Source organism: Cercospora kikuchii (genome assembly GCF_019650295.1).
Source record: "Cercospora kikuchii DNA, contig_00002, whole genome shotgun sequence".
Lineage (NCBI taxonomy): Eukaryota > Fungi > Ascomycota > Dothideomycetes > Mycosphaerellales > Mycosphaerellaceae > Cercospora > Cercospora kikuchii.
Genome location: NW_025408583.1, coordinates 3,972,550 through 3,998,129, shown reverse-complemented (window position 1 = coordinate 3,998,129; position 25,580 = coordinate 3,972,550). Strand labels below are relative to the sequence as shown.

Below are 25,580 nucleotides of genomic sequence, written 5' to 3'. Positions count from 1 at the left end.
GTTCTTACGTGTAGCATCGACTCACAAAAGCATTGCTGTCTCACCCAACCCGTGATCTGTGCGTTGTCGTGCTTACTCGATACCTGCTCGACGCCTGACGAGCAGAATTAACAAGCTTGATGTGGCTGGAAGAATTGTCTTTTGCTATGAAAACGAGAACCGCAAGGCTACAGAATATGATGATTGAGTCTGAGCACAGCTCTTTCAATGATTATTTTGAGATCCGTTGCTGAAGGCGAGCGCGAATATGAGTACTCATCCTTGACGATCTCACAACACATTGTCAAGTCGCTCGGAACGCTATACACTATACACAAAGTCGATGCTCAAATGATCAAGTCCGCCAGCCCGCTTGTGTCCTGTCTCGCAACTTCTTCTCTCCGTCGTTCCCTTCCCCCACCGAAACTTGCTTCGTAGGCTCTCTGGAAAGCAGCGATAGCCTGCAACATAGCTAACTCCTCCTCTTCGACGCTTCCTAGCTGCACCTCCACCTCTCTCGAAATATTTCCTCTCCTGACATAGTGTCTGCCGTCTGCAATATACCAGGAGTTTGTGGACTCTCGGACTTGTCTTTCCGCGAAAGCTTTAGTGTCAGCCCAGGGGCATGGACCCAGGGTGTCTAGATGCGTCCTCTTCGGTTCGTCCAGTGACATCGCGCCTTCGAGATGATCCTTGAGCACATCGCACTGTGTATACAGTGCTCGTATGAGCTTCAGAAGGTCTTTGCCATGTGATGACAGCCTTTGGATGCAGGTGATGATTGGCAACGCGGCCGAGCAGACAGTGTAGATAGCGGAGATGACACATAGAGCCGATGGCTGTCCATCGAGGCTGTTCCGTGCAAGGACGGTATCGCACTGTCCGTTGAAGCTTCGCAAGATAGCTTTCAAGGTAGCGACGGTAGCTGCCAGGCTGGGATCAAAGTCGAGGTCAAAATTGTACAGCATATCTCGAACGACGATTTCGCAAGCCTGCAGCAGTGGCATTGAGAGCATCCATCCAGATGGCAAGCTAAGAGCTGTATCGAAGTACGCGGGAAATATGCTTGTCAGCAGCACGTATCGTAATGTTGGCGCACTGCTGTCACCCATCTCGGGCTCATCAGACATAGCTGTCGCTATCTGGCTGACGAGATATTGCTGTTGTCGATCCACCACGGCACGTTCGATGACTGATTGAATAAACATGGTCAATTCTCTTCGCGGGCCTGAATCAGCGAGCTTTAGAGCGTAGCCCTTGAGCTTGCCGACCACATATGTCGGGTCCGTTGCGGGAAGAGGGAAAGCACTGGAGTCTGTGAAGAACTTGTCCACAGGGCAAAAGTCGGCAGTGTGCTGTTGCAACAATGAGACCACCTGTTGAACAAACTCAACGTAGGCACCTTGTACGCTGCCCTCTGCGACATCAGAGCTGCCATTGGCCTGCAACTCCTGGTAATTCTGTTTCATGGTCTGCATCAAGCGACGAAGCATCTCTGTATATCGGGTCCGAACGCCTTGTGCCTGAGGAGGAACGTTGTGCCTGGCCCGCATTAATGCACACCGCATGTTGCTTAAGGTTGATGAGATCAAAGCCAGTCGCCGCTGCCGTAGGTCCTCCAATGAAATGTTAAAACGCCCAATTCGGACGTCTCTGGCGAAGGGAAGATTCTGTAGCAGCAATTCGGATTCACAGCGGTTCAGGAGTGCGCTCGTTAAGCTATGCTGAAACTTGAGTAATGCCTCTCGTTCTACGAGGGACAACAGCCAGCTTGTAATGATGCTTTCGAGTGCGGCATCATCGACGTTCGGCTGCTCTACAATGCGCGACATGTAGTACGGCGTGAACTTCCGCTTTTGCTTCGTGTCACGCATTTGTGTCCAGCTGTTGGGCGAGTAGTCATCAACGTAACTCAGCCAGCTCTTTTCGCAATTGCTGACCAGATCCCTGCCCATGCGAATCCAGATGCGGACAACGTGCTCCAGAAGCGTATCGTCAGGGGGCATGTCTGCGCCGAAAACGTTCGACAAGAAAGAGCCGACGGGTGCCTGAAGATCTCTGGCGGTTGTTGCAGGCAATGGCGAATCTGCCTTATCAGATCCGACAAGTTCATCGAGAGCACTAAAGTCTCCGAAGTCTTGACTATCGTTGCTAGTGATCTGACTCTCTCCTGATGCGGACAGTCGTTGCGCAGTGTCAAAGGCGGCGTCAATGACATGCAGGGCTTCCCTCACTGTACCAAGCAAGCGGCGCTGTGAGGTATCGAAAAGCTCAAAAATCGTCCAGAAGTTGGTGTCTTGCATTAGCTTCTGCATCATACCAACGCTGGAAGCTGCACTGACTGCTCTCTTGAGTCCAGCGAGGGCAGTAGCGAGGGTTGTTGCGATTTGCAGTTGGTTGTTTGCAATAGTACCGTGCAAGAACGCTTCGCCAATGTCTGCTCCCATGCCTCTTGCATGATGGAAGTCATGCTCGGCCTCAGATCTAGCGAGCCGGTATTGCATAATGGTCAGTCGCAGTATCTCCGAGAACCAGACGGTTAGAGGCTGTAGTCTTCCAGCAGGTTCCTGAGTCGAAGCCTGGAAGACAGTGAGCATAGTCCATGCGTTGACGTTCAATTGACATGCTTTGCGATGCCAGTTGGCGTGGTCTACGAGGTTTCTGAGTATATCAACGCCAGGCCGATACCCCGGAGGCGAGGCATAGTATAGAGTGCACAGAAGGTCATGGTGGTTGCGAAGGGCATCAACATCGCTCTGCTGCATGTCCTTTTCCTTCGGATACGTGCGCCCATGGGTCGGGATCATGCGATATGTGATACTGGAGCCGATCTTCCTATCATTGTACACATTTCGCTCGCGCATCGCCACCAGCCCTTTGACCAGTGTCTTGAGAAAGATGTGAAATGACAAGTCATCGGGCTGAATGTCCATTGACGGCAAAAGATTGAGCTCCTCAAGAAATCGTGGCGAGCCTTTGCATTCCTCATTCTTCAGCAGCATTCGACTTTGTTTAGAGAAGAAGTCGTAAACGCTGTAGAGCATCATCTCGCACTTTGCCCACTGCCATTTGTCGACCAGCCTGTGACAGCGATGCAACAGAGTGCGCAAATATGAGTTTGCAGTGAAGCCCCGAACGTGGCTTGTGTTCTCGTAAAGCTCGAAGGCTCGCTGTAGCAGTTTGCGGACGATTGTCCAGTCTTCTTGGAGCGGCATGGAGTCAGGATTCCGCTCAACTACCCCTTTGGCGTCGATGTATAATAAAGGAAGCACGGTAAACAGGTTGTGCCAGACTCCGTCAAGGTCCTTGACGCTAATCATGCTGTGGATGTCCGAGTCCAGGACTGCCCCAACCGTCTGCCACGCAGTACAATTATGTCCGAGATGGCGCGATGTGTGGGCGAGGATGATGATCGTAGATGCGGCAGAGTGTTCGGTACAGTCTTCGCTCGTTCGCATTACCTGGCACCAGTTCCGAAGGACATCGAAACTGCCCGTCAAAGCGTGCTTCGCAAGAGATTTGGCGGAACTTTCTAAAAGACCCAGTAATGGAGGTTCAGTCTGCCAATCGGCATTCGATCTGGCATTGATCTGGACCGCCTGAGCCGCTAAGACAACCTGATACTGCATGACAAGTAAAACAGTATCATGCATGAGCGCAGCATCGGCATGACATTCTGCAATGGCTTCCGCCAGCTCTCCGATGAGGCGTTGAAGACTTTGAACGCATTCCTCGCGATCGACTGGGTCCTCGAAGTACAAGCACTTGGAGCAGTACCGTACAACAGAGCGCAGAAGGTAGGCAATTGACTCATCCACCTCTGCGGGAACGCTTGCCCCTGCTGGCCCAGCATGGCATTCACTCAACGCTTCTCGGATCACAGCAGGTATTCTTGAGAATGATGTGGCGACTTCCTCGTTCCAAGCTGACCATGAAACGATCGATCGGTCCAAGTGTACGCTGATATGGTTGCGCGGAGAATCTAGGCCTAAAGATGCCAGATTAATCGCATCGTAGAAGTCGCCACTCCCAATGAAGCTGTCTTGTCCAAACAAGGGTCGGGGCGGCAACTGCTTAACGTCGAAATCAACAGGATAACCAATTCCGAATGCACCTAATCCTTGGAGCACAGGTTTTGAGATGTCAGTCACGGGCTCTACTTCAACCACGTCTTCTACGAAGTCAATGACCGCATCGTCGCCTTGCCAATGCTGATGCTCTTCGACCTCAAGCCTTCGAGCTTGCCGCTTCCTTCGCCTATGCGGGAGCAAAACCTTTGGTTGTTCGTCAGATGCTAGCGGTATATGATCAGCTGCAGCAAGAGTGTCGTGTTCAGTTGTAGGTATTATGCCGTCTTCTTGCGCAAAGTATTTCGCAAGCTGGAAATCGGCAGTATGAGGTCGACGCCCGCGCACAGCAACACTCTCAGTCAAGCACTGCATTCGCCGCTCAAACACAGCTGCTCGATGGCGCTCATCAAAATCATGCTGTAATGACTCGAGCTGCACTGGCCGCAAGCCAACTGGCCGTGAAGGCACAACTGCTCGTCTCGTTGGTTGAGTGACATCTGCTCCACTACTTGAAGGTCGCCGGACTTGTGGTGTGCCGCTTGCGCGTTGCGTTTGGCGCACACTTGTTTTTCGGGCACCATTACGCCGCGTTGCCATTTTACGAGCCGATGGTAAAGCATGCGGCTGGTCCGCATTTCCAGAAACCACTCTCAGAGGCTGCCGCTCAGTCATTGAACTCGGTAATGCATCTTCGGCGTCTGCGTCGCCATGAAAGTGATCTCCTTGAGGCTGCGTACGAACTCCATCTTTTCGAGGTGCCAGGGTGCCGTCTCGCCATGAACGCAGGACCGACATAGCCTCGCGAGTATCGTCGGCGGTCGCGAGGTGGATAATCTTGTTTGATGGCGAATGTCGACCTCGATCAGGGAGCCTCTTTGCCTGCCTCTTTGCAAGACGAATGAATGGTGGCATGCCGGAATTCGACGACGTGGTGGGACTTAGGACATCAGCAATGCTCAACCGTACAGTGGCACGCCGTGGTTTCTTCGATGTCCTCGCTTGTCCCCCTCTCATACCACGAGCGTTACCGCTTTGCTTTCGCGCTTCCCGCTCCTCTGAGAATATGTCTGCATTTCCTACACTTTTTCGAAACTTATCGGTGATGCGTGGCTGTCGGGATTTCGTTTTTGCAGCTTTGGTTGAACGAGGACGGCCAGCCAGCATCGCATCTACAAAATCGTTCTCCATGGTATCATCATCGATGATCTCGCTCGGAGCAACGTTAAGACGATCTGCATCGAATGCCAAGCGCGACTGTTTCGGCTCTGCGCGTATGAATTGTATTGAACCGTCCGAATCACCACCATCATCAGACAAAATATTGACCCCAGCGGCATCGTTAGCTTTTCGATGAGTTGACGTGATCTTCTGCGCAACACCACGCTGTGGTGTCCGGCGCTCAGGTGAGGTCGAGCTGACCCGATGCCCTGTCAGTAATGCAATCGGTTTGGGTTTTTGTGCTTTGAAGTCGATCCTCAGCCACGAAGCTGGTAGAACGCCTCTGATGCGCTTTTGCTCGCGACGCAATCGTCGTGCAAGCACCTCGCTTTCCGACTCGGCCTCTGACCCAGACGTCTCCCGTTCCCCGGCGCTCGACAAAGCCTCAGGGCTGTGTGTTCGATTTCGTGAGCCGCGAAGTCTCGAACCCGATTCTGTGGAGGCATTCTCGTTGATATGACCCTTCTTGACTTCGGACGAGAAATGTGGCGTTGGTAGCGGCGCAGGGCTCAATCCATGAGGCCGCTGAAAACCAGAAGCTGTCTGTTGCATAGGCTGTCTCAACGGTCCTGGAGTGCTAGTCTCACTCGACGTTTGCGGAGGCGATGGAGGAACTGAGAAACTGTCTCGTTGAGTACCAAGAGTTGAGCGTGGTGGATCCAGCATATCAAGTCTGGCAGAACGACCCTTCCCGTGACTAATCCTTCTCCGCTTGGCCGCACGTTCGGTAGCCAGCTCTGCAACAGATCGCTCTTTTCTGAGTGAAGATAGCCTGACGTAAGCCTTGGGTCGTGAGTTCAAGGAGTCGTCCAGTCCTCCTGAGCTTGACAACTGTGGTTCAACTGGCGATTGCTGGCTACTGTCCTCAAGCACTTGGCTTTCCTCCTCCGGCGGTTCTGCGTCAATGAGACGCACTGGCTTAATACCACGCTCCTTGCACTGTCTCTGGTACTTAGCTTTGTCGATCAGGTACGGATGCAGTTGGATTTCCTTCCGAGCTCGCAGACTTCGTCGTCCGGTCGTCGTTTCTGATTGTGTATGAACGAGCATGGAGTTTCGCAATATCTCATCGTGGACTGCGTTCTCATCTTCCAAGCTTCCGGAGACTTCCTTGGCCTTGTTGGCCACAATCTGTCCATCACGCTGTTCAAAATATGCCGGTGGCGAGACTTCGCGTTCACTCAAAGGTGACGAGGGTGCAGCTGATGGGAGTCTCAGTTTTGCAGCTGCGAACAGCTCTCGCGCATCGGGAAGACTTTCTTGACTGCTGTTTTGTGTCGAGCTGACGTTGTCGCCGAAGATCAACGGCGCCGACGCGGGCCTCACTGAAGACGAGTCCTTTTGACGGTCCGGGGCCGGAGACCTCTTCGAAGCTGGCGTGGGGGCTGTAGAAGGTTGTGGACTGATCGTGCGCGTCTGTTCGTGCGTTGCTGTCGTTGCAACAATGGCTTTGGATGCTTCACCTTGAGAGGCAGAGATTTGTCCTACAATGCTGTTTGGAGCGGCACCTTCTGCAGCAGACTCTGGGCTCCCGAAGTCCGATCGCTCTCCAGAAGATGGCGGCCCACCTTGCGATGGTGAAATCGAAGCTTCACGCTTGGAGGCTTTTGCCGGGGTCGTTCGTGCCCGTCGTGATGGCCGTTTTAGCTTCCCTTTTCGTCCATAGGTGTTTGCCACCTTCGCAGGCAGCCACGCGATCTCGTCCTCGTCGTCGGCGCCATCTTCGATTGCGAAAGGCGCAACGGAGTTGTCCTGGGCATCAGCCGCATCTTCGTCCTGCCTCACGCGTTTTATAGGTCGTTCCGGGCTTGGAGAAGATAGGTTCAGTTCGAGTTCATCGTCTTCAGAATCCTCCACCTCGCCACGATCTTGCCACCGCTTCATTTGACTGTGTAAGCATGTCTATCGATGTTGTGGTAACGTGCTCGAACGTCGAAATGCGAGCTGTCGTTCGGAGAGCAGAGACACGCACGTTTGGGAGGTCGGAAGACGCGACGACGCGACTTGAGCGTTGCAAGGGTCCACCAACAGCGCCAAGACAAAGTGACGCAGCTAAAGAACAGAAGGCAGCACCACCCAAACACGAGACAGACCAGCTGGCCAGGACGGTATCGATCTTTCACCCCAAATCGCTGTAACTTCAGCTTCCTCCGTGTCCTCTCGTTACTGGAACTCGACCACTTCGCCCTCACCATGGCACAAGACCCACGAGCGCTGCTGCAAAAGGTAGACCCCTCGGTATTGCCATCCCACCTCTTTGGCTAATCAGGTGGGTGATCAGGCAGAGAAACAAGCGCAAGCTGCGTCCGGAGGCTTCTCCTTCTTCGGCGGCAAGACACAGAAATTGGAAGAGGCCGCCGAGTTGTACACACAGGCCGCGAACGCATTCAGGCTACAGAAGGATGGCAAAGCAGCGGGGCAAGCGTTCGAGCGCGCGGCGCAAATACAACAACAGAAACTCAACGAGCCAGATGATGCCGCCAACACCTTGACCGAGGCATACAAGGCTTACAAGAAAGACGAGCCAGAGGATGCGGCGCGAGTACTCGAACAAGCGATTCAACATTACACAACGAAGGGCAACTTCCGAAGAGCAGCCACGCATAAGCAGAACTTGGCGGAACTGTACGAGATCGACTTGGGAGACGACAAGCGGGCGCAGGAAGCGTACGAGACCGCAGCAGGCTGGTTTGAGACAGATGGTGCCGAACAGTACGTACTGCTTAAACATACAATACCCATGTTCGTACTAACACTGTGACAGACTCGCCAACAAGCTCTACCTCAAGCTCGCAGACCTCGCAGCCCTCAATGGCGACTACCTCACAGCCATTTCCAACTACGAGCGTATCTCCAAATCCGCCATCAATAACAATCTCATGAAGTGGTCTGTCAAGGAGTACTTCCTCAAAGCCGGAATCTGCCACCTCGCCAACAACGACAATGTCGCCACGAAACGTGCCATCGAATCCTACCGCGTTCTTGACCCAGCCTTCGAGCAAACACGAGAACACCAACTACTCGCAGATCTGGCCGAAGCTGTGGAGGAAGGCGACCAGGAGAAGTTCGCGGACAAGCTGTTCCAGTATGACCAGATGTCCAAGCTGGACAAGTGGAAGACAACGCTGCTGTTGAAAGTCAAGGACAATATCCAAAGCCAGGAGGAAGACTTCGCATAGTCGAATGCTGGGGCGCGGGCGTTGGTGTTGGTCCAATATGCCGGGCGGAGTAGTGCCGTTAGAGCAGCAAACCAGATACCCTTTCACGACAAATTTCCAGCTGCATTCGTTCAGCCTGTGTAGCGCGATCTTGTGTCTTATTCGGCTTTCGTGTTTCCACTCCGGTGGCAGAGAGGAGCAGGTTTGTGCGCCCTCTATGCTTCACTTGCCATTCGCCTCTTTGCGATCCGTGACACCAGGCCCTGCTTTTACAGCATTGTCCTCACCATTTGTCTTGGTCGCAGGCTCACCAGAAGACCAAAACCACTGCCTTATTCCCCACGCGAAACCTCCTCGTCCTTGATCCTCTCCAATAGCCTGCTTCTTCGCCTCTTTCAGATCACTGAGAATGGCCCTGCTCAATTGTGTATCTTTCTCCCTCACATTGTCACCTTCAGTGCCATGCTGCGCCTCGAATGTCCCAGCTTTTCTCTCCGCCTCTTCTTCCAGTGCCGGCACGAAGGTTGTGTAAGCTGCGATGAGATAGCATGTCAGTATCACAGTCTTGACAACCTCGCCACATGCGTTTCGCTAGAGACCAACGTGGTAGTGCAGGACATACCAGTAGCGATTCCGCATACAGTCGCTAGTGCTGCGCCTGCCACATTACCGCCACGCATACTGGATGATGTGGAACGATGAACCGGAGAAGTTGTTGTGAAAGCTCCATGAGCGCTTGGACGATGGGATCGTGCATGCGGCTACTTTAAGTTTAAAAGTGGAGACTATCGCGCTTTAAGGTTCAGCCGCATTGGGAATCGTCAGGCTTCAGATGGCACGAGAAGCACTTTGGCAATATACCAAGCTCGCGAATTATTTTTCTACGGCCTCATATTCAGCTAGATGGAGAATCGTTAGGGCGAGAAGTCGGTGTTACGAAGATGCTACCCAGATATGAATTGAAAGATAGTCGATTCGTGAATAGCGGCGATTGCGACTGATCTCTCTCTACAACGTATGCCCTCACAGCAACGCAGTCGCGTCCACAACGCTTCTGTACGCGTCCGCTGTATTCTTACAGACGCGCTGATCATTATGCGTAACTCTCCATGATAGATTCATCCAGCAATGCGTGCAAATATGCCGCGCCGTCTCTCAGCGGTTTCTAGCCTCCATGACATCTGGTCAGAGACTCCGTCTTGCATTCAAAGAACGCCTCGCCATGCGTTAACGCTGCACATGCTCAAATACCAAATATGCGACGAGCGAACCCCTCAAGACGCCAGCCTAAACGTCAGTCCATAAGACTGGCGATGCTCATGCGATTGATCGGCCGTTCAGGCTTCCCACACTGCTCATGCAAATGCACTGGGCTGGGATTCATCCTAAGGTCCTGCGGTGAAACAGGGTTCATGGGCTCCGAGGAGGCATTGCTCACTTGACGAAGCTTGCTGGGACTCTTCCCAACGGTCTCTTTTTTGGATGTTTGTTCTGCATCGGCTGCCGTCTTGCTCACGCCCAATGTCGACTTTAACGTGTTCTTGGGAGATGGCTGACGTTTCGACCTGCCTTTCGATCCTGTCTTTAGCCCAGCTTTCTTCGGTTTCACAACCGGCTTCGCCCCCCTCGATTCTGGCTGCGCTGCCGGGAAATATTTGACGTTAGACTGCTTCTTGGTCTTTGCGACCACCGGTTTCTTGGCACCTTTCGCGCCTTGCGGCTTTTTCGCATCTTTATTGAGATTTGGGAAACTGGGCAGCTTCGCTGAAGTCTTCTTGGCTGGCGAGCCTCGCGATGATTTTGTTGGCGTCAAAAGCCCACTGTCGATTGATGTATCCGTCTGATCCGTCATAACAGTGATGTTGTCCTCCGTTTGTGACTCGCCCTCGATGCTTTGGACAATTGAAAGTCGTGGCATCGGCATAGGACTCCAGTCGATGGGGCCACGTTCCAAAAGCTTCTGTGGAGTCATCTCGCCAATTGCAGGAGGCTTGAAACTGTTGTTCCTATGCAAGGCAGAAGGTCGGGCCAGTTTTGGAGCGAATTTCGCGTTATTACTTGGTGGCAGTTGCACGCGCATCCTCTTAGCAGCCGTTTTCTTGGCCTCGCTCTCGCTGACCTCCGAATACTCCTCAGAAATGGCCGGCTCGTCCCACTTGCGCATGGCTGCGTGTCGAGCCACTTTGTCACAAGGGCCTTGCACGATGATGTCCCAACAATCCTCAAGATCCTTGGAAATCGGTGGCGGGTCGCTATTGATCCAGATGGCGACGCCGCCTCTTCTGTCTCGCACAGTAGCGCACATTTCGCGCACAATTCTTCGTACGCCAGGGACCTTCAGTGTCGTGCCAACCACAATGACCGCATCAGGTCGTTTCCGCAAATCGTCCTTCGTGACCGCTCCAATCGCCTCATCGTCCGGATTGTGCTCGTTGTACAGGACCATTCGCGGACGCATTCTGCCAATGCCATGACTGCGCTTTCCCTCCACACCCACCCTGATGTCGTTGACTTCTACACACCGTGGGCACGTTGGCGGAACAGGCCCATCGAATAAACTTGGGTCAAGGTCTGCCAAGTCGTGACATTTCGAGCACACCATTTTGTCGAGTCCGCCGTGCACTTGGACGGTGCGCGGCCATTTACCATCAGGGCCCTTCGCCAAAGGTATGGACGTCTTCAATGGCTCGAGCCCGGTATCGATGCCGTCGACATTTTGTGAGTACAATCGAAGCAATCGATCTTCCTGTGCAATGGTTGCGAGCATGTGGTGAAATGCTGTAGGCTTGGCATCCTTGGTCAGACGCGACATGGTGTTGACCATGTCATGAAAGGACGATGTCGACACGTCGTCTTTGTACACAGACGCGTCGAAAAGGTCTTTGCCAGAGCCTTTGAGGTTGTATTCTTCCTTGAGGCTGCGGAAAAGGCCTTGCGAGGAACGAAAATCCGGGACTACGTGTTGTTGTTAGCAAAGGACGCGTCAATTGCGCGGCCGCACTGAGTTATACGCACTGCCTGCTGATACGGAGATGCCTGCGCCTGCAATTACCACAATCTTCTGGCGCCGATGAAGGACGTTGACGAGGCGGTCGAGTTGATGTTGTTGGTCGGGATGCACAGTACTGCCGCGCAAGTCCAAGTGCTCGGTCGAACGCTCTGTTTTCTCTGATATCCTTCTGCGCTTCGCGGGCGGAGGCCCGTCTTTGTCGGAAGACATGCCGCCATCTGGTGCAGGCGAACCGCTTTGCGAGGTTTGTTGACTGGCGGGGGGTGAGGGATATGGGGCGCGCGCCATGATGTCGGCGGACGGCGGCGACGGGCTCCGCGAGAGTTCCGAGAGAGGCGAGGAGGAGCGCGACGAGGGAGGCGCACTGCTGAGGGGGGAGGAGGGACCCGGGTCGCTCAAGGACGCGGCCATGGTGGAGTTGGAGGTGTAGGGGCAGTCGGCGGGTAGGCGCAGTCGATATGATGCGATGTGCAGAAGCAATGCGCCCGGCGCGAACAGGGATGGAATGCACCAGCTACTGCGACAATCGCATGGTAAGGATGTCGCGCGATGTTCTCGAGTCCAGTGAGCAAGGTCCGGCACGCGATTGCTGACGTTGGGCGAGGCACGCGTGAGAGTCGTGAAGAAGGCTGGTTGGAACGGTAGAACGACGTTAGTTAGTCGAGGTGTAGCCGGACGTGCTGGACACGGGAACTGCCGATTGTTATGATTGTAAACAATCGGCCGACCACGTCTTCTACAATGACAATACTGCGATGCAGCAATGCGACAATGACTCTGCGGATTTCCTGATGACAATAGTGATCACTCCAATTGTCTCGTAGCAGGCTCTATCCCCCGTGGCAGGAGTGACGATACTGCTTTCCGAGTAGAGTGTTCTTGGCGCGTAACACAGATCCGGCGAGGTTTCAGCCTTGCGGCCATCCGGACACTCCAGCCGGGTCAAGCTTGACCATTTCGTAACTCCGCGCAGACCATTGTCCAGAGTGTTCATTCCCCAAAAGTACAAGACATCTCCAAGCCATCATCAACAGGCACGGTTGAGCTGGCCTCAGCCTCGTACTCGCGGCCATGGACGTGCCCAGCATGGACGACTCCGGAGCCATACCAGACGCATCCATGATGGACACCAATATGGACGATTTATTTGGCGATGCAGCGAATGATCTCGTAGCAGCGATGCCTGCGACACCATTGCCAGCACCTTTGTTCTTGCGGGTGGCAGAAATGCAGAGCCGTGGTTGCTGCACGTGAGTCAGTTGACCCCAGCAGCACGCTTCGTCGCGGTGTGGTATTGATAACGTGGTAGAAAGCTGGCTTGGTCAAATACCGGAAGCATAGCCCAAGTCGCTCCTGATGGCTCTCATATCGCCTTTCGTGCCATGGTCCGGCATCGAAAGACTGGTGCCTGGACTATCAGCGAGGCCTCCAAGCACACCATCCCAGCCCCGTCGGGTCGTAAATTCGTCCACGTTGAGTTCAATGGGCTCGGTATAGAACTTGCAGTCATTGACAGTGCCGGTGTCGTGCACATGCACACGTTGACTGGCGCGTTGAGCAAGATGATGCCAGCTGCAGGGGGTGAATTATCACGGAAGGGTGCAGCCCATGAGCTGAACGTGGTGGTTGGCCTGCATTGGCTGCCATTATTTCCAGCTGAGTTCAAAGTGAGTGGATATGGGGGATCGCAAACTCGCTTGCAACTGACCTCGATTTAGGGACCGTATCTCGACGTGGCTCACAAGCACGGCGACAAGTGGGAGGCGCAGATAAAGCATCGAGACCAGAATGCTCTAAAGCCCCGTCATCCGGCCGAGGGCCGACAGGCGTTGCTCCATATCAGTCGTTCAACTGAGCTCACTCTTCTGTTTCAAAATGAAGGCAGTGGGTGGCAGTCCACGAGCGTGGTTCTTCACACGGCAAGGTCAAGCGATGACTACATCTCACATGCTGCTCTAGGCGAAGATGGCGCAGACCTGCTGGCTGTGACATACGATCATAGCTCACAGTTGCGGTTGTATCGGATCACCATTCATTGGAACGCAAGTCAGCTCAGCCGAGGAAATCAGCAATATACCCAAGTGGCGCCGAAATTAGACGTGCACCACCTGACGACAGTGGAAAAGGTTCGCGCTCAGCAGATCGATGGTGCAAAGTTATCTCGTCTCGATATCATACCGGCTGTTCCTGAGGCTGCCCAACAGGCTCCTACGCTACCGACTGTTCAGGCTATCTTCACACACGCCGTCCTACCTCTAGACGGCTCTCAGAATCAAGACTACAGCAGCACAATCTCGCGATGGACTGTAGAGTCATATACACCTACTCTACATGAAAGCTTCAAGAAGCTCAAGCCAGGCGCTGCTGCAAAGGCCCATCACGTACTGAACCAGGCAACAGTTCTTAGGCGGCAGGCTGATGTCACGATCAATAAGATGGTTTTGGCCTTTGCCTCGCAAGCATTCGACACAATTCACGTGTTTGCAGCCAGCGACGGCAGTGTCGACTTCAGAGATCGCGTGACCATGACCGGGTTGGGATCTTTTGGCAGCACAGAAACAGTGGCCAATGCTTCACAAACTGGGTTCTATCATATGCCTGGCGAGCAGAACCTCAATGTTGCCATCTCCCCTGATGGCAGTGCTCTAGCTTTGCAGCGTCCGGACAAAACTATCGTGACGCAAAACATGACCTTTACGCACGGATGGCAGGTCGCAGACGATAGTCTTGGTGGCGACAACAAGGCGTACATTGAAGCGGCGACAGTCTGCCTCGCAAGGCAGTATGCATTCTTGTGCTTCAACAACATTTCCACCGACGAGGTACTCGCCCTCTTGCCTAATAACGCCGAGTTTGAACTACGATCGATGGTCATCAAGATGATTCTAAAGATGCTACAAAGGACACCAGACATTTCCTGCCAAGAGAATAATAGGCAACAGATGATCGTGCTCAAAGAGCCGTTCGTGCCACGCTGTCTTAGCGCGCAAATGGCGCTCGGCACCAACGCAGTTACTGGTGAACGCAATTTTTCGGCCCAGTATGCATTTGCCATGCTCAGTCTTCGACTAGCTGGCACAGCCTGCGCTCAAACACTCAGTCGACAGGACATGAAGACCATCCCAGCAGATGCAGTGCACTCTCTTCGAGGACTTGTGAAGTGGAGTGTGGACCTCATGGTCTACATCGTCAATACGCTCGTTGAGACGAAGCGTAGTCTGAACGCAGATCTCACTCCCAGACAGGCTTTCTCGAATCTCATAAGCTCCTCCGGAAGCGTGGCGCTGCATCTCCTTTTGTGCAGCTATTCACGAGTGATGCTACGCTTTCAGACGATGTGGGTGATCAAGTTCACACACGCAGCACAGCTTGTTCTTCCTCGCGCTCGCTCCGTTCAAGAACAACAAGAGCTCAGTGCGACCCTTCAGCGAGTGAAAGACATGCCATTCGAACTCCGGCATTTCGAACAGATGATGTCAGAACTCGATACGGCTATTCGAGGCGCCTACAACCAATCTTCAGTTTCTGCGGAGAAGCGCAGCGAAGTGGAGACGAATATGGTTGTCGATGGCGCCATCCCTGCAGAGTTGGAGAATCCGATTGACAGTCTTTTGGAAAGCATGCTGCCGAAATTGAGTGACAATGTCAATTTGACTGACCTTATGCTTTGGGACACTCGAGGAATTGGGCTAAGAAATTGTCGGCAGGCAGAAGATGGGAAGACTTATGATGTGATCAGAAAGATTCCCATGCAAAGCGATATGCAGAGAAGGATCTGCAGAAGATGCGGCTCTGAGATGGAAGACATCAGTCCCGAGCGGCTGAGAAGCGAAATGATGAACCTGGCGTGGTTCGCACATCTCCAAAGACATTGCTTGTGTATGAACTATTGGTTACTGGCGTAAGTACGGCGAGAAGCGAGGGCACTATTTCGTGGATAGAGGTCAAGTTAGTCGTACACCAGGCGAGTGGCTTTAATAGACCAGGTATCTGCACAAATGCAGCCATCGTATCGAAGCGATCCCGCATTGCACGGAGTCTACTCCTGATCATGCACTCCACAAGCTCGAGCAAGGAAGCTCCCACCTCTTCCCACGAGAGCTTCGAGCCTCCTCCGTTGCATCCAACCAACCAGGTGCGTCGTACTCCGCACCAAGTTCAAGGATTCGGATCCCATCATCGATAAAGATTCGTGCTAATCTGCCGCACAGCATTTTGGCGTGCAGTCTGTACTCGTTACCAACATCTAGGTAGGTGGAGGGTGTGACCACAGTGCTGTGCACACTCTACCCCGCTGATAGACCTGTTTCACCGCATTCGCCAGTTCAGACTCTGTGTCGTGCAGGTGCGATTGCGTGATGTGAAGGTCATGCTGCGAGCCTTGCAGTTGGGAGGAAGGAAGAGACATATCATCACATGTTGAGTCTGCTGGTCAAAAACTGATTGCATTCGAGTTCAAGCTTCGAGAGGTATCGACTAGTTTCACTCCGTGCTGCGAGCAAACGAAGAAATCTACAAAAGCATTCTAGGATTCGTCCTCGCAGCGACAGTCTCGTGTGGCTGATCAAGAAGAAGACAGAACAAGCAGCAAAACAAGTCCATAGTGTGATGGCGCGTTTTACGCCCCGCCAAATCATAACAACCATAAGCGTCTTCGTAAGTCGAGAAACAAAACACACGCCACTCTCAAACCCCAATCACTAACATCGATATCTCCAACCCAGTACCTACTCCTCCTCACCATCCTCGCCGGCTACGCCCTTCACCGCAACAACACCCTCTCCCTCCCCATCCCCAACGTGCAAGCAGCCCTAACCCTCGCCCTGCCACCTTTGGCCGGAATCGTGCTCGAAACTCTCATATCCTTCCAATCCTCTCTCGCCCTCAAAACCAATCTCCTCCCCAACAACACCACCTCCAAAAATCTTCCCTACACCAAAACCTTCCAAACCCTCACCGCCCTCTTCCTCATCTACGAAACCGTTCTCGCAACACTATCCGGAACCCATATCGCCCCCATCGGAGGCCTCTGGTGTCCGCTTCATGATCGCTGGCAGAGTTTGTATAAGAACAAAGATGGGAGGCATATTCGAGCGATTCAGGATGCGTTGGAATGTTGTGGGTTTGCGAGTATGAAGGATATGGCTTGGCCTTTTCCAGGACAAGGAAGGAACGGGGGAGCGGAGATGTGTAGTGTGAGGTTTGAAGACAGGACGAGGGCTTGTTTGGAGCCTTGGAGGAGTGAGGAGAGGAAAGTGGCTGTTATGTTGTTGGTTGTGCCGGTGGGGGTGTTTTTGTGGAAGGTATGTCCTATCTCTCCTCTTCAGCCTCTTCTTGCTTTTTCTCTGGCTCGTGGAGGTTGTGGGAAAGGTGCTAATATTTCTTCCAGCTTGCTCTGTTCCTCGCCGCTGCTTCGGAGTCGAGTTGGTTGCCTTCTGGTATTCGTTTACCGAGTGAGAGTTCGCGAGGCTCGAATCTTCCGCGGCCTGCAATCATGTATCGTGATATCGAACAGCAGGGTGATGATGATAGTCTGCGGGAGGAAGTTAGCAGGCTAAACAAAGATTCGACTCTTGCGACGCACGTTGAGAATGGGAGACGGGGCCCGCGAGTTGTCGCTTCGCCGTTGATACAGGAGCAAGAGAATGGGTGGAGGAGTGACTGATGCGTTCTGGAACGATATGCCGACTTGAGCTAGATGCGAGTTTTCGATGTCGTGCAGGCCACAACTCCTGCAAGTGTTGTTCATACTGCTTGTTGCTCTTCAGCTCGGCGTCTGGGGTTTTTCCATGTTCGGAGTTCACTGTTGCCAATGAAGCGAGTTTCGTCTTCTTTGACTGTTCAATTATTTTTCTATTCACACTCATGTCGCCAAGTTAGTACAATCGCGGCCAGAATGCCGTGGCAGTAGCTGGCGGGGATTCAACGTGACCTAGAAGGAATGCGGCTATGAATTTTGGTTGAACGTGTTGTATTGCATTAGATTAAGGCATATGTATATGGGGTATCATTTCCTTCGCTGCGTCCAATCATTATAGTGATACACGATCATTAAGCCCATCCTGGAGGATTGGGATCCGCTGCGGTCGAGTGTTCTATGACCTGTTATATGGCAACTAGCCAGCGAGCGTGTGATTCGTCATTAAATTGCAGTAACTTCCTAATAGTTGGTGGCGGTGCCAGTGGTGCCGTATGGGTTGCTGACGCCGGTGCCAGTTGGCTGCGTGTAGTAGCCAGAGTGCGATGTGGCTGGCTGTGGGGCATAAGTAGTGTGGTCGACTTTGTCGTTGAGAGCGGCGTTGTTGCCCACCGTGGTTCCAGTCTCGTAGCTAGCGCGGTTGTTTGGGTTGGCAGGGACTGCGAGTCCACCGGCGCCGCCAGCCATCTCAGCATCGCGAGTGGCGTTCTTTGGCTTGCGCTGCCAGAACTTCCTCTTGCCGAATCCTGAAGTGTAGTTGTTGGATGGGCTTGGTCCGTAGCGCTTCTCCTTCTTGTGGTGGCGGACCAAGACGATCTGCATGGCTGCGGTGACCAAGAAGAGGAACGCGCCAATGACGGCGACAGCGAAGCAAGCCTTCTGCAGGCGGCAGGCGGTGCGCTGGCTGACTTGGTACGTGACCTCGCCTCCGAAGCCATCAGAAGTGCTCAAAGCTGGGAAAGTGCCAAGGGGAGTGGTGACGATGCCGGTGCAGGGGTCGGTAGCATATCTGGTCAGCACGGCGATGGCGATCATGCCACCGACGAAAGCGATGTCAAGGACCTGCGCGATCGTTAGATGGAACGGGCGGACGCGACGCGACGCACGTGAGACTTACGATGGCGACGAATGCGAAGAATGAGATACCGCCTAGACAGCAGGTGAAGACGACGGCGCAGATGGTGTACAAGACGGCAGCGCCCGAAATGCCCTCGACGGCCTTGACCCATGTGAAGATTGTGCCATTGCGGTCGGCAATGGTCGCGAGGAAGTAGCTGAAGATGCCGAGGATGACTGCAGCGCAGCAGAAGGCGAGGGCGTAGAGGAAGGTCTGGAAGAACCTGAGGAAGCCTCCTTTGACGAGACCCATGATGGCGGCGGTCGCTGGCTAGTGCTGATGCTGATGCTGGGTATGCTGTACGGACGTTGCGAGAATCTGGCAAGGCAAGGGTGCTTGAATACGGGAAGTGCTGGGCTGGGCAGAAGGGAGGATTAAATGTAGGTGCTTGTTGTGATGTGCCGTGCAGATCCTTGAGCCACGCGACGTCACTTTCTGAGACGGCATTGTGGCGCACAATCTGGCCCAGACCAGAGAGTGCCCGGGTGGAACAAGTTTTGGAGGCCTGAGGACTGCGCTGATTCGCTGCCTCTCGTCATTTTCCACCTCGATCCTGGAGATCCTCCTGGCCGCTGTTCGGATCTGGTGAAGCAGCCACAAAGTCTAAGCGCGCTGAGCCACGCCCACCTGCAGCTGCCAGCAAGAAAGCGGCACTCCCTGCAAAAAGTGTTCCTGGCTGCTGATGACGTTACAGTCCCCACGACATCACCTTCTCGTCAGTGACGACGCGGCCACATGAAGAGCTGGCATCATGCATGCACCAGAGGGCAGATCAATGGCTACGCGCTCCACCGAGCAGGTAGCATCCGATCAAGGAAACCTTCCGCTCGACCACGGCACGACTTCACCTTCGATTCATTCAATTTCCAAGGCACAGCACAGAACGCCTCTTCTCGTCACCCGGCCTAACGAGATCACGTTGCCTTGCAATTGGAGCGGCGCGTCTGTTGACAGTTCACAGTCTGAACTATAGTAAATTGCGCCGCACGGACTCTGCTGCTGTCCACCAACGCTGCGGCATTTCGCATCACGATTGCACTTGCCAATTTCATCTCTGCAGTACCGAAGTATACAGATATACTCCGCAGAATAAAAGACTGAGTATGAAGATGCTTCAATACTATATGACTTCGGCCATTACTCGACCGAAGCCAGCTGCAAATGTGAACTCCGACCTTGATGGCACTATCTCATGTCGTGATCCGAATTCCCCCCGATTTCCCCTTTCAAAATACAGTATACCTTCCAAGCAGCACCCAAATGGCCCAACCTCTTAAATCTCTCCGCTACCCTTCACCAATACCTTCACCTGCCGCTCTTTATCGTTGATCAGAGTCATAAATCCTTCTTCGAGAACCTCATTCAGCTCTATTCGCTTCGTGATCATCTTCTTTGCATTGTCCAGTCGACCATCTGACAATGCATCAATCACAGCTTGGAAATCAGCCTTGACGTAGGTTGCGACTCCCAAATATTTCCGCTCCTTGAACACCAAGTCATTGGGAAAGAGCGAACATCGTTTCTCCCAAATGGCAATGTTGACGTGCGTGCCTCGTGCTTTCAACGAGTTCACTGCCTGGTCAAGACCCGCTTGAACACCTGCGGCATCGAAGGTGACATCCACGCCACGATTATTTGTCAATTTGAGACATTCAGCCACGATGTCGTCCTTTGTTCGAATCGGTCAGTTCGGAGCTCGGCGCGCAGTATACATCAAACGACAACATACCTTTGTCGGATCCAAGACGACATGAGCACCAAAATCCTTGGCAAACTGTTTGCGCATACCAGAGACTTCTGAAACAATGATTTGCGCACAGCCCCGCGCTCTGAGTGCTTGAATAACGGCCAGTCCGATCGGGCCTCCTCCAAGAATCAGGCATGAATCTGTGCGCTTGAATGGCGATGACTCCACGGCATGCCAGCCAACGGCTAACGGCTCGACCAGAGCTGTGAAATAACGTCAGTCGGGTTTGAGAAGCCCCAATGCACGGCACTTACCAGCAACATCTAGTCCGACATTATCAGGGCAGTTGTACAACGTGTACTCGGGCACAACGATGTGCTCGGACAGACCACCTCCCCATCCACTGAGCCCAATGAACCCGTTCTTCCAGCAGCAATTGACAAGGCCCTCTGCACATGCGCCACAATCGCCATCGAAAATGATTGGCGCCACAACTACTCTGCTACCAACCTTGAACCTGTCGGAAACGCCTTCGCCGACTTCTTCGATGACACCCGCAAACTCGTGGCCAAACGTCAAAGGTACCGTCTCTCCAGTAATGGGATGTGGTTTGTCCTCTGGACAGAGATTCGGCCCGCCTAGGTATTCATGCAAATCGCTTCCACAAATGCCACTGTAACACGACTCAGTCTGGCTTCAAACAGGATTCGAGCTGCGCGACCTACCACCACGCTGGTTTGACTTTGACTTGACCTGGACCGCAGACGGGTTCTGGGATCTCTTCGAATCGCAGGTCTTCTTTGGCATAGAACCGTACTGCCTTCATCGTCTTGCCGCTTTCGGCTGCAGGCTTGTTCTCGGTAGCATGATCGAGGGAGCTATCTTGAATTGTAGCGTGCTGTGACATACTGATGATCAATCTATAACCGGTGAGGTAGGTTCGAACTAGGGAAGGATGAATTGAGATGGGGAGCAGAAGAAGAAAGGACAGGTTTGCCAACACTGGTCTTCCTACTGACCGGCCATCACAGCGAGCAAAGAAGCACATACACAGGCCGGATTGCCGTTTCTGGACTCTCCGCGAAGCCTCGTGTCCTTTTGGAAGCTTATTCGAGCCGCGACACCACGTGTGGAGGGGTAAGAGAGGGGAGACGGCACGGACGGTGTACCGACGTGGTGCGACATGTCGAAGGATCACCGCATACAGCAAGACGACGGGCGCTCACGAGCGATCAGAAGCGTCGCACGTGAAGGCTGTGCAGCGCGAGCGTGAGATGATGGTATGGGATGAGGACGAGAGATGTCTGGCAACGGATATCCCGGCGGCCACGGCGGAGTGAGACACACAGATGGCGCTTGCCATGTAGGGCAGCGAAACGCGAGGCTGGAGCACCTGACAAGTGGACGAAGTCTTGGGCCTGCTGCTGCGACTCATCGACATTCTGCCTGTGGAGAGATGCTGAGATTGGGGGGAGCGCAGTGTGGAGCTGGTCCCGCCGGACACTTTTGACCCGAGCCGCTTGAGGCTCGAATCTCACTGATGAAGAAGGCGTAGATCGCACGCAACACTGGAGCGTAAGGCTGACTGCGTCCCCAGCAAGTCTTCAGGAGGAGAAGGAGTCTGGTCGCTACGATCGTGGATGGTGGTTCTGAAAAGCAGCCTGAGGACGATGCTATTTGGAACGGCCTCCGACAATTGGGGGCATCACGATGAGCCAGCCCACCTATCTTTGACGATTGATGAGGTCACTTGGCGCCAGCTGCACCTCTGCTCAATTTTTCCCGCGGACGCGCTGTCTTATAGCCGCGTGCCTGCCAATTGCAGAGTTGAAAGAGTAACTTCCCATTTTCTCGATTTCATACAGGAACAAACGTCCCAACACAACCGCCAACATGGGTTACCCAGAGACTGCCGAGGGCTTCATGATCGCTGACCAGAAGAACTGGACGAGCTTCGAGAAGAAGGAGTTCAAGCTGAAGCCGTTTGAGGACCGCGACATTGACATTGCCATTGAGTGTTGCGGTGTTTGCGGATCAGATGTCCACACCATCAACGGAGGCTGGGGCGACTGCCCACTCCCAATCTGCGTGGGACACGAGGTATGTTATCACCGCAAGCAAGACACGCGTCCCCGTCGAAAACTAATGGCGTCGCTAGGTCATTGGAAAGGCCGTCAAGGTTGGCAAGGACGTCAAGACGATCAAGGTCGGCGACCGAGTAGGTGTTGGTGCTCAGATCGGAGCCGATCTCACTTGCGGCAACTGCAAGGCAGACCAGGAGAACTACTGTCCCAACTCGATTGGTGAGTGAAATCTCTCGCCGAAGAGTGGGTTGTCGAACTGACAGGCTTGTTTTCAGACACATACGGCGCTCCTTACAAAGATGGCACCATCTCGCAAGGTGGCTACGCCTCCCACATCCGCGCTCACGAATACTTCACCTTCAAGATCCCCGACAACATCGAGAGCGCGATTGCAGCTCCCATGCTGTGCGCCGGTCTAACAGTCTACTCCCCTCTCGTACGTCTCGGAGCAGGCCCAGGCAAGAAGGTCGCCATCGTTGGTCTTGGAGGACTCGGTCACTTCGCTGTGCTCTGGGCCCAGGCCCTCGGAGCTGAAGTCTACGTCCTCTCTCACAGTCCAAACAAGAAGGATGATGCCCTCAAGATGGGAGCTAAGCACTTCATCTGCACAAACGAGGAGGGCTGGCACAAGGACTTGGCCTTCACTTTCGACTTCATTCTGAACTGCGCCGATGCCACGCACAAGTTCAACCTGAAGGACTACTTCGGCACACTGAAGGTCATGGGTCGCTTTCACAACGTCGGCTTTGGCGACCATCCTCTTCCAGAGCTGATGGCACAAGACTTCGCTGGTAATGGTTGCTATATTGGTGCCTCGCACATTGGTAACCGACCAGAAATGCTTGCCATGTTCGACTTGGCGTCGAAGCAGAACATCAAGAGCTGGATCCAAACAGTTGACATCTCTGAGTCGGGATGTGCAGAGGCTGTGAAGGCTGTGTCTGAGAACACGGTTCGATACAGATATGTCTTGACTGGATACGACAAGGTGTTCGGCAAGCGTGATTAGAGAAGATCAGCATCAGACATAAAGATATGGCTATGATAAATCATGAATGAACGTATTTCTGAAGCTTACGTCGGAGCTATAACCATCGTTAACTCGAATTGCATCTCATCTGTACATGGCAGTGTTATGAACTAAGCCCGTGGAACAAGCGAAGAGTGCATAAGACTGACTACTCATCCTTCCTCTCTACTCACGACAGATCGAGCACAACACGTCCACTAATCTCTCCCTTGTCCATCCTCTCAAAGATGCTCGTCAACTCTTCTGGCTTCGCAGTAGTGAAGTGCGTCTTCACCACTCCTCGCTCCGCAAACTCCAGAGTCTCAATCGCCTCCTTGCGATCGCCAACCGCAACACCCACAATCTTCTGTGCCTTGGCAACGAGGAATTGTGGGAAAGCTGTGGCAATGGGCTTGAGTTCTCCTTCTGGCAAACCGACACAGACCAGGGTGCCGCCGAATTTGAGCATACCCATGCCGCTGTAGGAAAAAGAATGTCAGTCACTCCCAGCCAAAACCCCTCAAGAAGAAAAGAAGAACTCACCTCGCATAAGCCGCATTAGCAGCAGTCAAAACCAACACAGCCTGAACACCCAACCCTCCCGTCGCAGCTTTAACCTCCTCTTCCGCTTTACCCTGCGTATGATCAATGAAGACCTCCGCTCCACAGTCTTTGGCCAAATCCTTCTTGCTGCCGGCATCAATGGCGATGACTCGAATTCCCATGCCCCGCGAGGCAATTTGTGTGGCCAAATGTCCGAGACCACCTCCTGCTCCGAGAATAGCGATCCAGTCTCCGGCTTTGGCGCTGGATTTGCGAAGGGCGGAGTAGACTGTCACACCGGCGCAGAGCATGGGAGCGGCGGCGTCGGAGGGGAGGGATTCGGGGATTGGTGTTACGTAGCTAGACGTCAAAAATTGTCAGTATATGACATTTTTGATCAATAAGATAGACAGACACATAGAGAACCACTTACCTCGCTGGCGCAAGAGCATATTGCTGAAATGTTCCTGGAGTGTAGTACCCACTGATCTTCTGATTAAAGCAAACACCATCGTGTCCAGCATGACAAGCTGGGCAAGAATCACAAATGGCGGAAATCCATTTAATTCCTACGCGGTCTCCGATTTTGACGGCACTGTTCTCTGCTCCGGGCCCGAGTTTGACGACTTTGCCGACGCCTTCGTGGCCACCGACTTGGCCGGCTTGAGTTGGGTATGGGAGACCTGCCCAGCGGTTTGTCATGACCTGGATGATGTTTAGTTTTATGTGGGGAGCTTTTGGTGAAAAAGTTCAGCTTACTCCAAGATCAGAATGGCAGACGCCAGAGTGTGTGAGGTTCACGAGGACCTCGCCTGGGCCTGGCTCTGGAGTGTCGAGCTCGACGACTTTGGTGGAGATTTTGCCTGGCTCATCGTAGATGACGGCTTTGTACTTCTTTGGGATCTCTGGAGCGGCCATTGTGAGATTTCTCGAAGGTGTGAAGTACTTGGTGAGTTAGTTGGATTACAGTTACACAAAAATTGGTATGTCGAAGAAAAGAACCAAAAAGTGTAGAGCAGACTTATGGGTCTTTTTAATCGTACGTCTCGACTCGTGCACAGCATGTGGGTAGAGCTATGAGATAAGACGACCAGGAGGGAGAGTAGAACCTCGGCAGCTCCAATTAACGCAGTATTGCTCCACGGCATTGATTTAGCGTACATTGTGTAGTGCTGCCTTTGACTGGATCTGCGTGCATTTGTTGTCTGGATCCAACGAGAGGTGGCTTGCCTGGCTGGTTAGCAAGTGTGGGGCAAACCGTCCATGGAGCTCCCCTCACTCCCGACTAAAGAAGCCACTGGGGAGGGGTAGAAGTGTGGAGTACTGCAGCCAACGACGTGCGTGAAATCCGCGTAGCAGCCTTACACCTATGCCTAGGGACAATCCAGATGGTCTTGGATTTTTGATGTGTTTCATACCAGCGAGCTAGAGATCAGGACAGCCGCATACCTTTCCCGACCGGGTTTTTGGCAATACAAGAGACGGATATTCCGGTATTGTTATTGCTACCTGCAAGATGTCCCACTCAGGCGAAAGAAATCTCGACAAGCTCATTGAATCGATGAATCCAACCCTAGAAGACGAAGTTTTCGTATTCTCAAAGCTTCCCTTGGATTCGAATCAAGCCCTGGATTCCATTCTCAAGATATCCGATTTAGGCGTGAAGATGTTGTTCAGAGAGAAGGAAGCATGGACCCTCATACTTCCAGAGTCAATGGCAACTGCCGAGAAGCTCGACTACATGTTCGAGTGTCGGCAGATCACTCTGAACGTCCACTCTAGTCTGGATGCTGTGGGATTCTTGGCAGCCATCACCACAGAGTTGGCTTCGAAGTTACGAATAGGTGTCAATCCAGTGAGCGGATTCTATCACGATCATCTCTTCGTGCCTACAGGCACTGAGGAGCAAGTCATCGAAGCTCTACGACAAATGTCAGCTGCTAGAGGTCAGCGTGATTCGTAGAGTGCACAGTTTTGCAAGGATGTCCGGGGTATACTTTTCCAGCC

General features: G+C 53.2%; 11 protein-coding genes across 11 annotated transcripts; 5 read left to right on the top strand and 6 right to left on the bottom strand.

Annotated features, from left to right (window-relative positions):
- Positions 1-326: 326 nt before the first annotated feature.
- On the bottom strand, positions 327-7,151 carry CKM354_000378200 (uncharacterized protein; the record flags this gene model as incomplete). Its single annotated transcript, XM_044798997.1, has 1 exon — positions 327-7,151. One exon carries the CDS (start codon positions 7,149-7,151, stop codon positions 327-329), a length of 6,825 nt encoding a protein of 2,274 aa, XP_044654932.1.
- Positions 7,152-7,460: 309 nt separating this feature from the next.
- On the top strand, positions 7,461-8,446 carry CKM354_000378100 (uncharacterized protein; the record flags this gene model as incomplete). Its single annotated transcript, XM_044798996.1, has 3 exons — positions 7,461-7,493; positions 7,549-7,979; positions 8,032-8,446. 3 exons carry the CDS (start codon positions 7,461-7,463, stop codon positions 8,444-8,446), a joined length of 879 nt encoding a protein of 292 aa, XP_044654931.1.
- A 201-nt stretch (positions 8,447-8,647) lies between these two features.
- Positions 8,648-9,105, bottom strand: CKM354_000378000 (uncharacterized protein; the record flags this gene model as incomplete). Its single annotated transcript, XM_044798995.1, has 2 exons — positions 8,648-8,958; positions 9,048-9,105. The coding sequence occupies 2 exons, from the start codon at positions 9,103-9,105 to the stop codon at positions 8,648-8,650; spliced, it is 369 nt and encodes a 122-aa protein (XP_044654930.1).
- A 614-nt stretch (positions 9,106-9,719) lies between these two features.
- On the bottom strand, positions 9,720-11,846 carry CKM354_000377900 (uncharacterized protein; the record flags this gene model as incomplete). Its single annotated transcript, XM_044798994.1, has 2 exons — positions 9,720-11,380; positions 11,441-11,846. 2 exons carry the CDS (start codon positions 11,844-11,846, stop codon positions 9,720-9,722), a joined length of 2,067 nt encoding a protein of 688 aa, XP_044654929.1.
- Positions 11,847-12,506: 660 nt separating this feature from the next.
- CKM354_000377800 (uncharacterized protein) lies at positions 12,507-15,340 on the top strand (the record flags this gene model as incomplete). Its single annotated transcript, XM_044798993.1, has 3 exons — positions 12,507-12,685; positions 12,745-13,102; positions 13,154-15,340. The coding sequence occupies 3 exons, from the start codon at positions 12,507-12,509 to the stop codon at positions 15,338-15,340; spliced, it is 2,724 nt and encodes a 907-aa protein (XP_044654928.1).
- Positions 15,341-16,043: 703 nt separating this feature from the next.
- Positions 16,044-17,100, top strand: CKM354_000377700 (uncharacterized protein; the record flags this gene model as incomplete). Its single annotated transcript, XM_044798992.1, has 3 exons — positions 16,044-16,091; positions 16,160-16,738; positions 16,825-17,100. 3 exons carry the CDS (start codon positions 16,044-16,046, stop codon positions 17,098-17,100), a joined length of 903 nt encoding a protein of 300 aa, XP_044654927.1.
- A 495-nt stretch (positions 17,101-17,595) lies between these two features.
- CKM354_000377600 (uncharacterized protein) lies at positions 17,596-18,502 on the bottom strand (the record flags this gene model as incomplete). The annotated part of the gene is made up of 2 exons (XM_044798991.1): positions 17,596-18,195; positions 18,251-18,502. 2 exons carry the CDS (start codon positions 18,500-18,502, stop codon positions 17,596-17,598), a joined length of 852 nt encoding a protein of 283 aa, XP_044654926.1.
- A 1,021-nt stretch (positions 18,503-19,523) lies between these two features.
- CKM354_000377500 (uncharacterized protein) lies at positions 19,524-20,844 on the bottom strand (the record flags this gene model as incomplete). Its single annotated transcript, XM_044798990.1, has 4 exons — positions 19,524-19,919; positions 19,980-20,200; positions 20,252-20,610; positions 20,663-20,844. 4 exons carry the CDS (start codon positions 20,842-20,844, stop codon positions 19,524-19,526), a joined length of 1,158 nt encoding a protein of 385 aa, XP_044654925.1.
- Positions 20,845-21,830: 986 nt separating this feature from the next.
- Positions 21,831-23,030, top strand: CKM354_000377400 (uncharacterized protein; the record flags this gene model as incomplete). Its single annotated transcript, XM_044798989.1, has 3 exons — positions 21,831-22,037; positions 22,096-22,240; positions 22,297-23,030. 3 exons carry the CDS (start codon positions 21,831-21,833, stop codon positions 23,028-23,030), a joined length of 1,086 nt encoding a protein of 361 aa, XP_044654924.1.
- Positions 23,031-23,220: 190 nt separating this feature from the next.
- Positions 23,221-24,491, bottom strand: CKM354_000377300 (uncharacterized protein; the record flags this gene model as incomplete). Its single annotated transcript, XM_044798988.1, has 4 exons — positions 23,221-23,509; positions 23,574-23,933; positions 24,007-24,278; positions 24,333-24,491. The coding sequence occupies 4 exons, from the start codon at positions 24,489-24,491 to the stop codon at positions 23,221-23,223; spliced, it is 1,080 nt and encodes a 359-aa protein (XP_044654923.1).
- A 598-nt stretch (positions 24,492-25,089) lies between these two features.
- CKM354_000377200 (uncharacterized protein) lies at positions 25,090-25,536 on the top strand (the record flags this gene model as incomplete). The annotated part of the gene is made up of 1 exon (XM_044798987.1): positions 25,090-25,536. The coding sequence occupies one exon, from the start codon at positions 25,090-25,092 to the stop codon at positions 25,534-25,536; it is 447 nt and encodes a 148-aa protein (XP_044654922.1).
- Between the last annotated feature and the right edge of the window lie 44 nt (positions 25,537-25,580).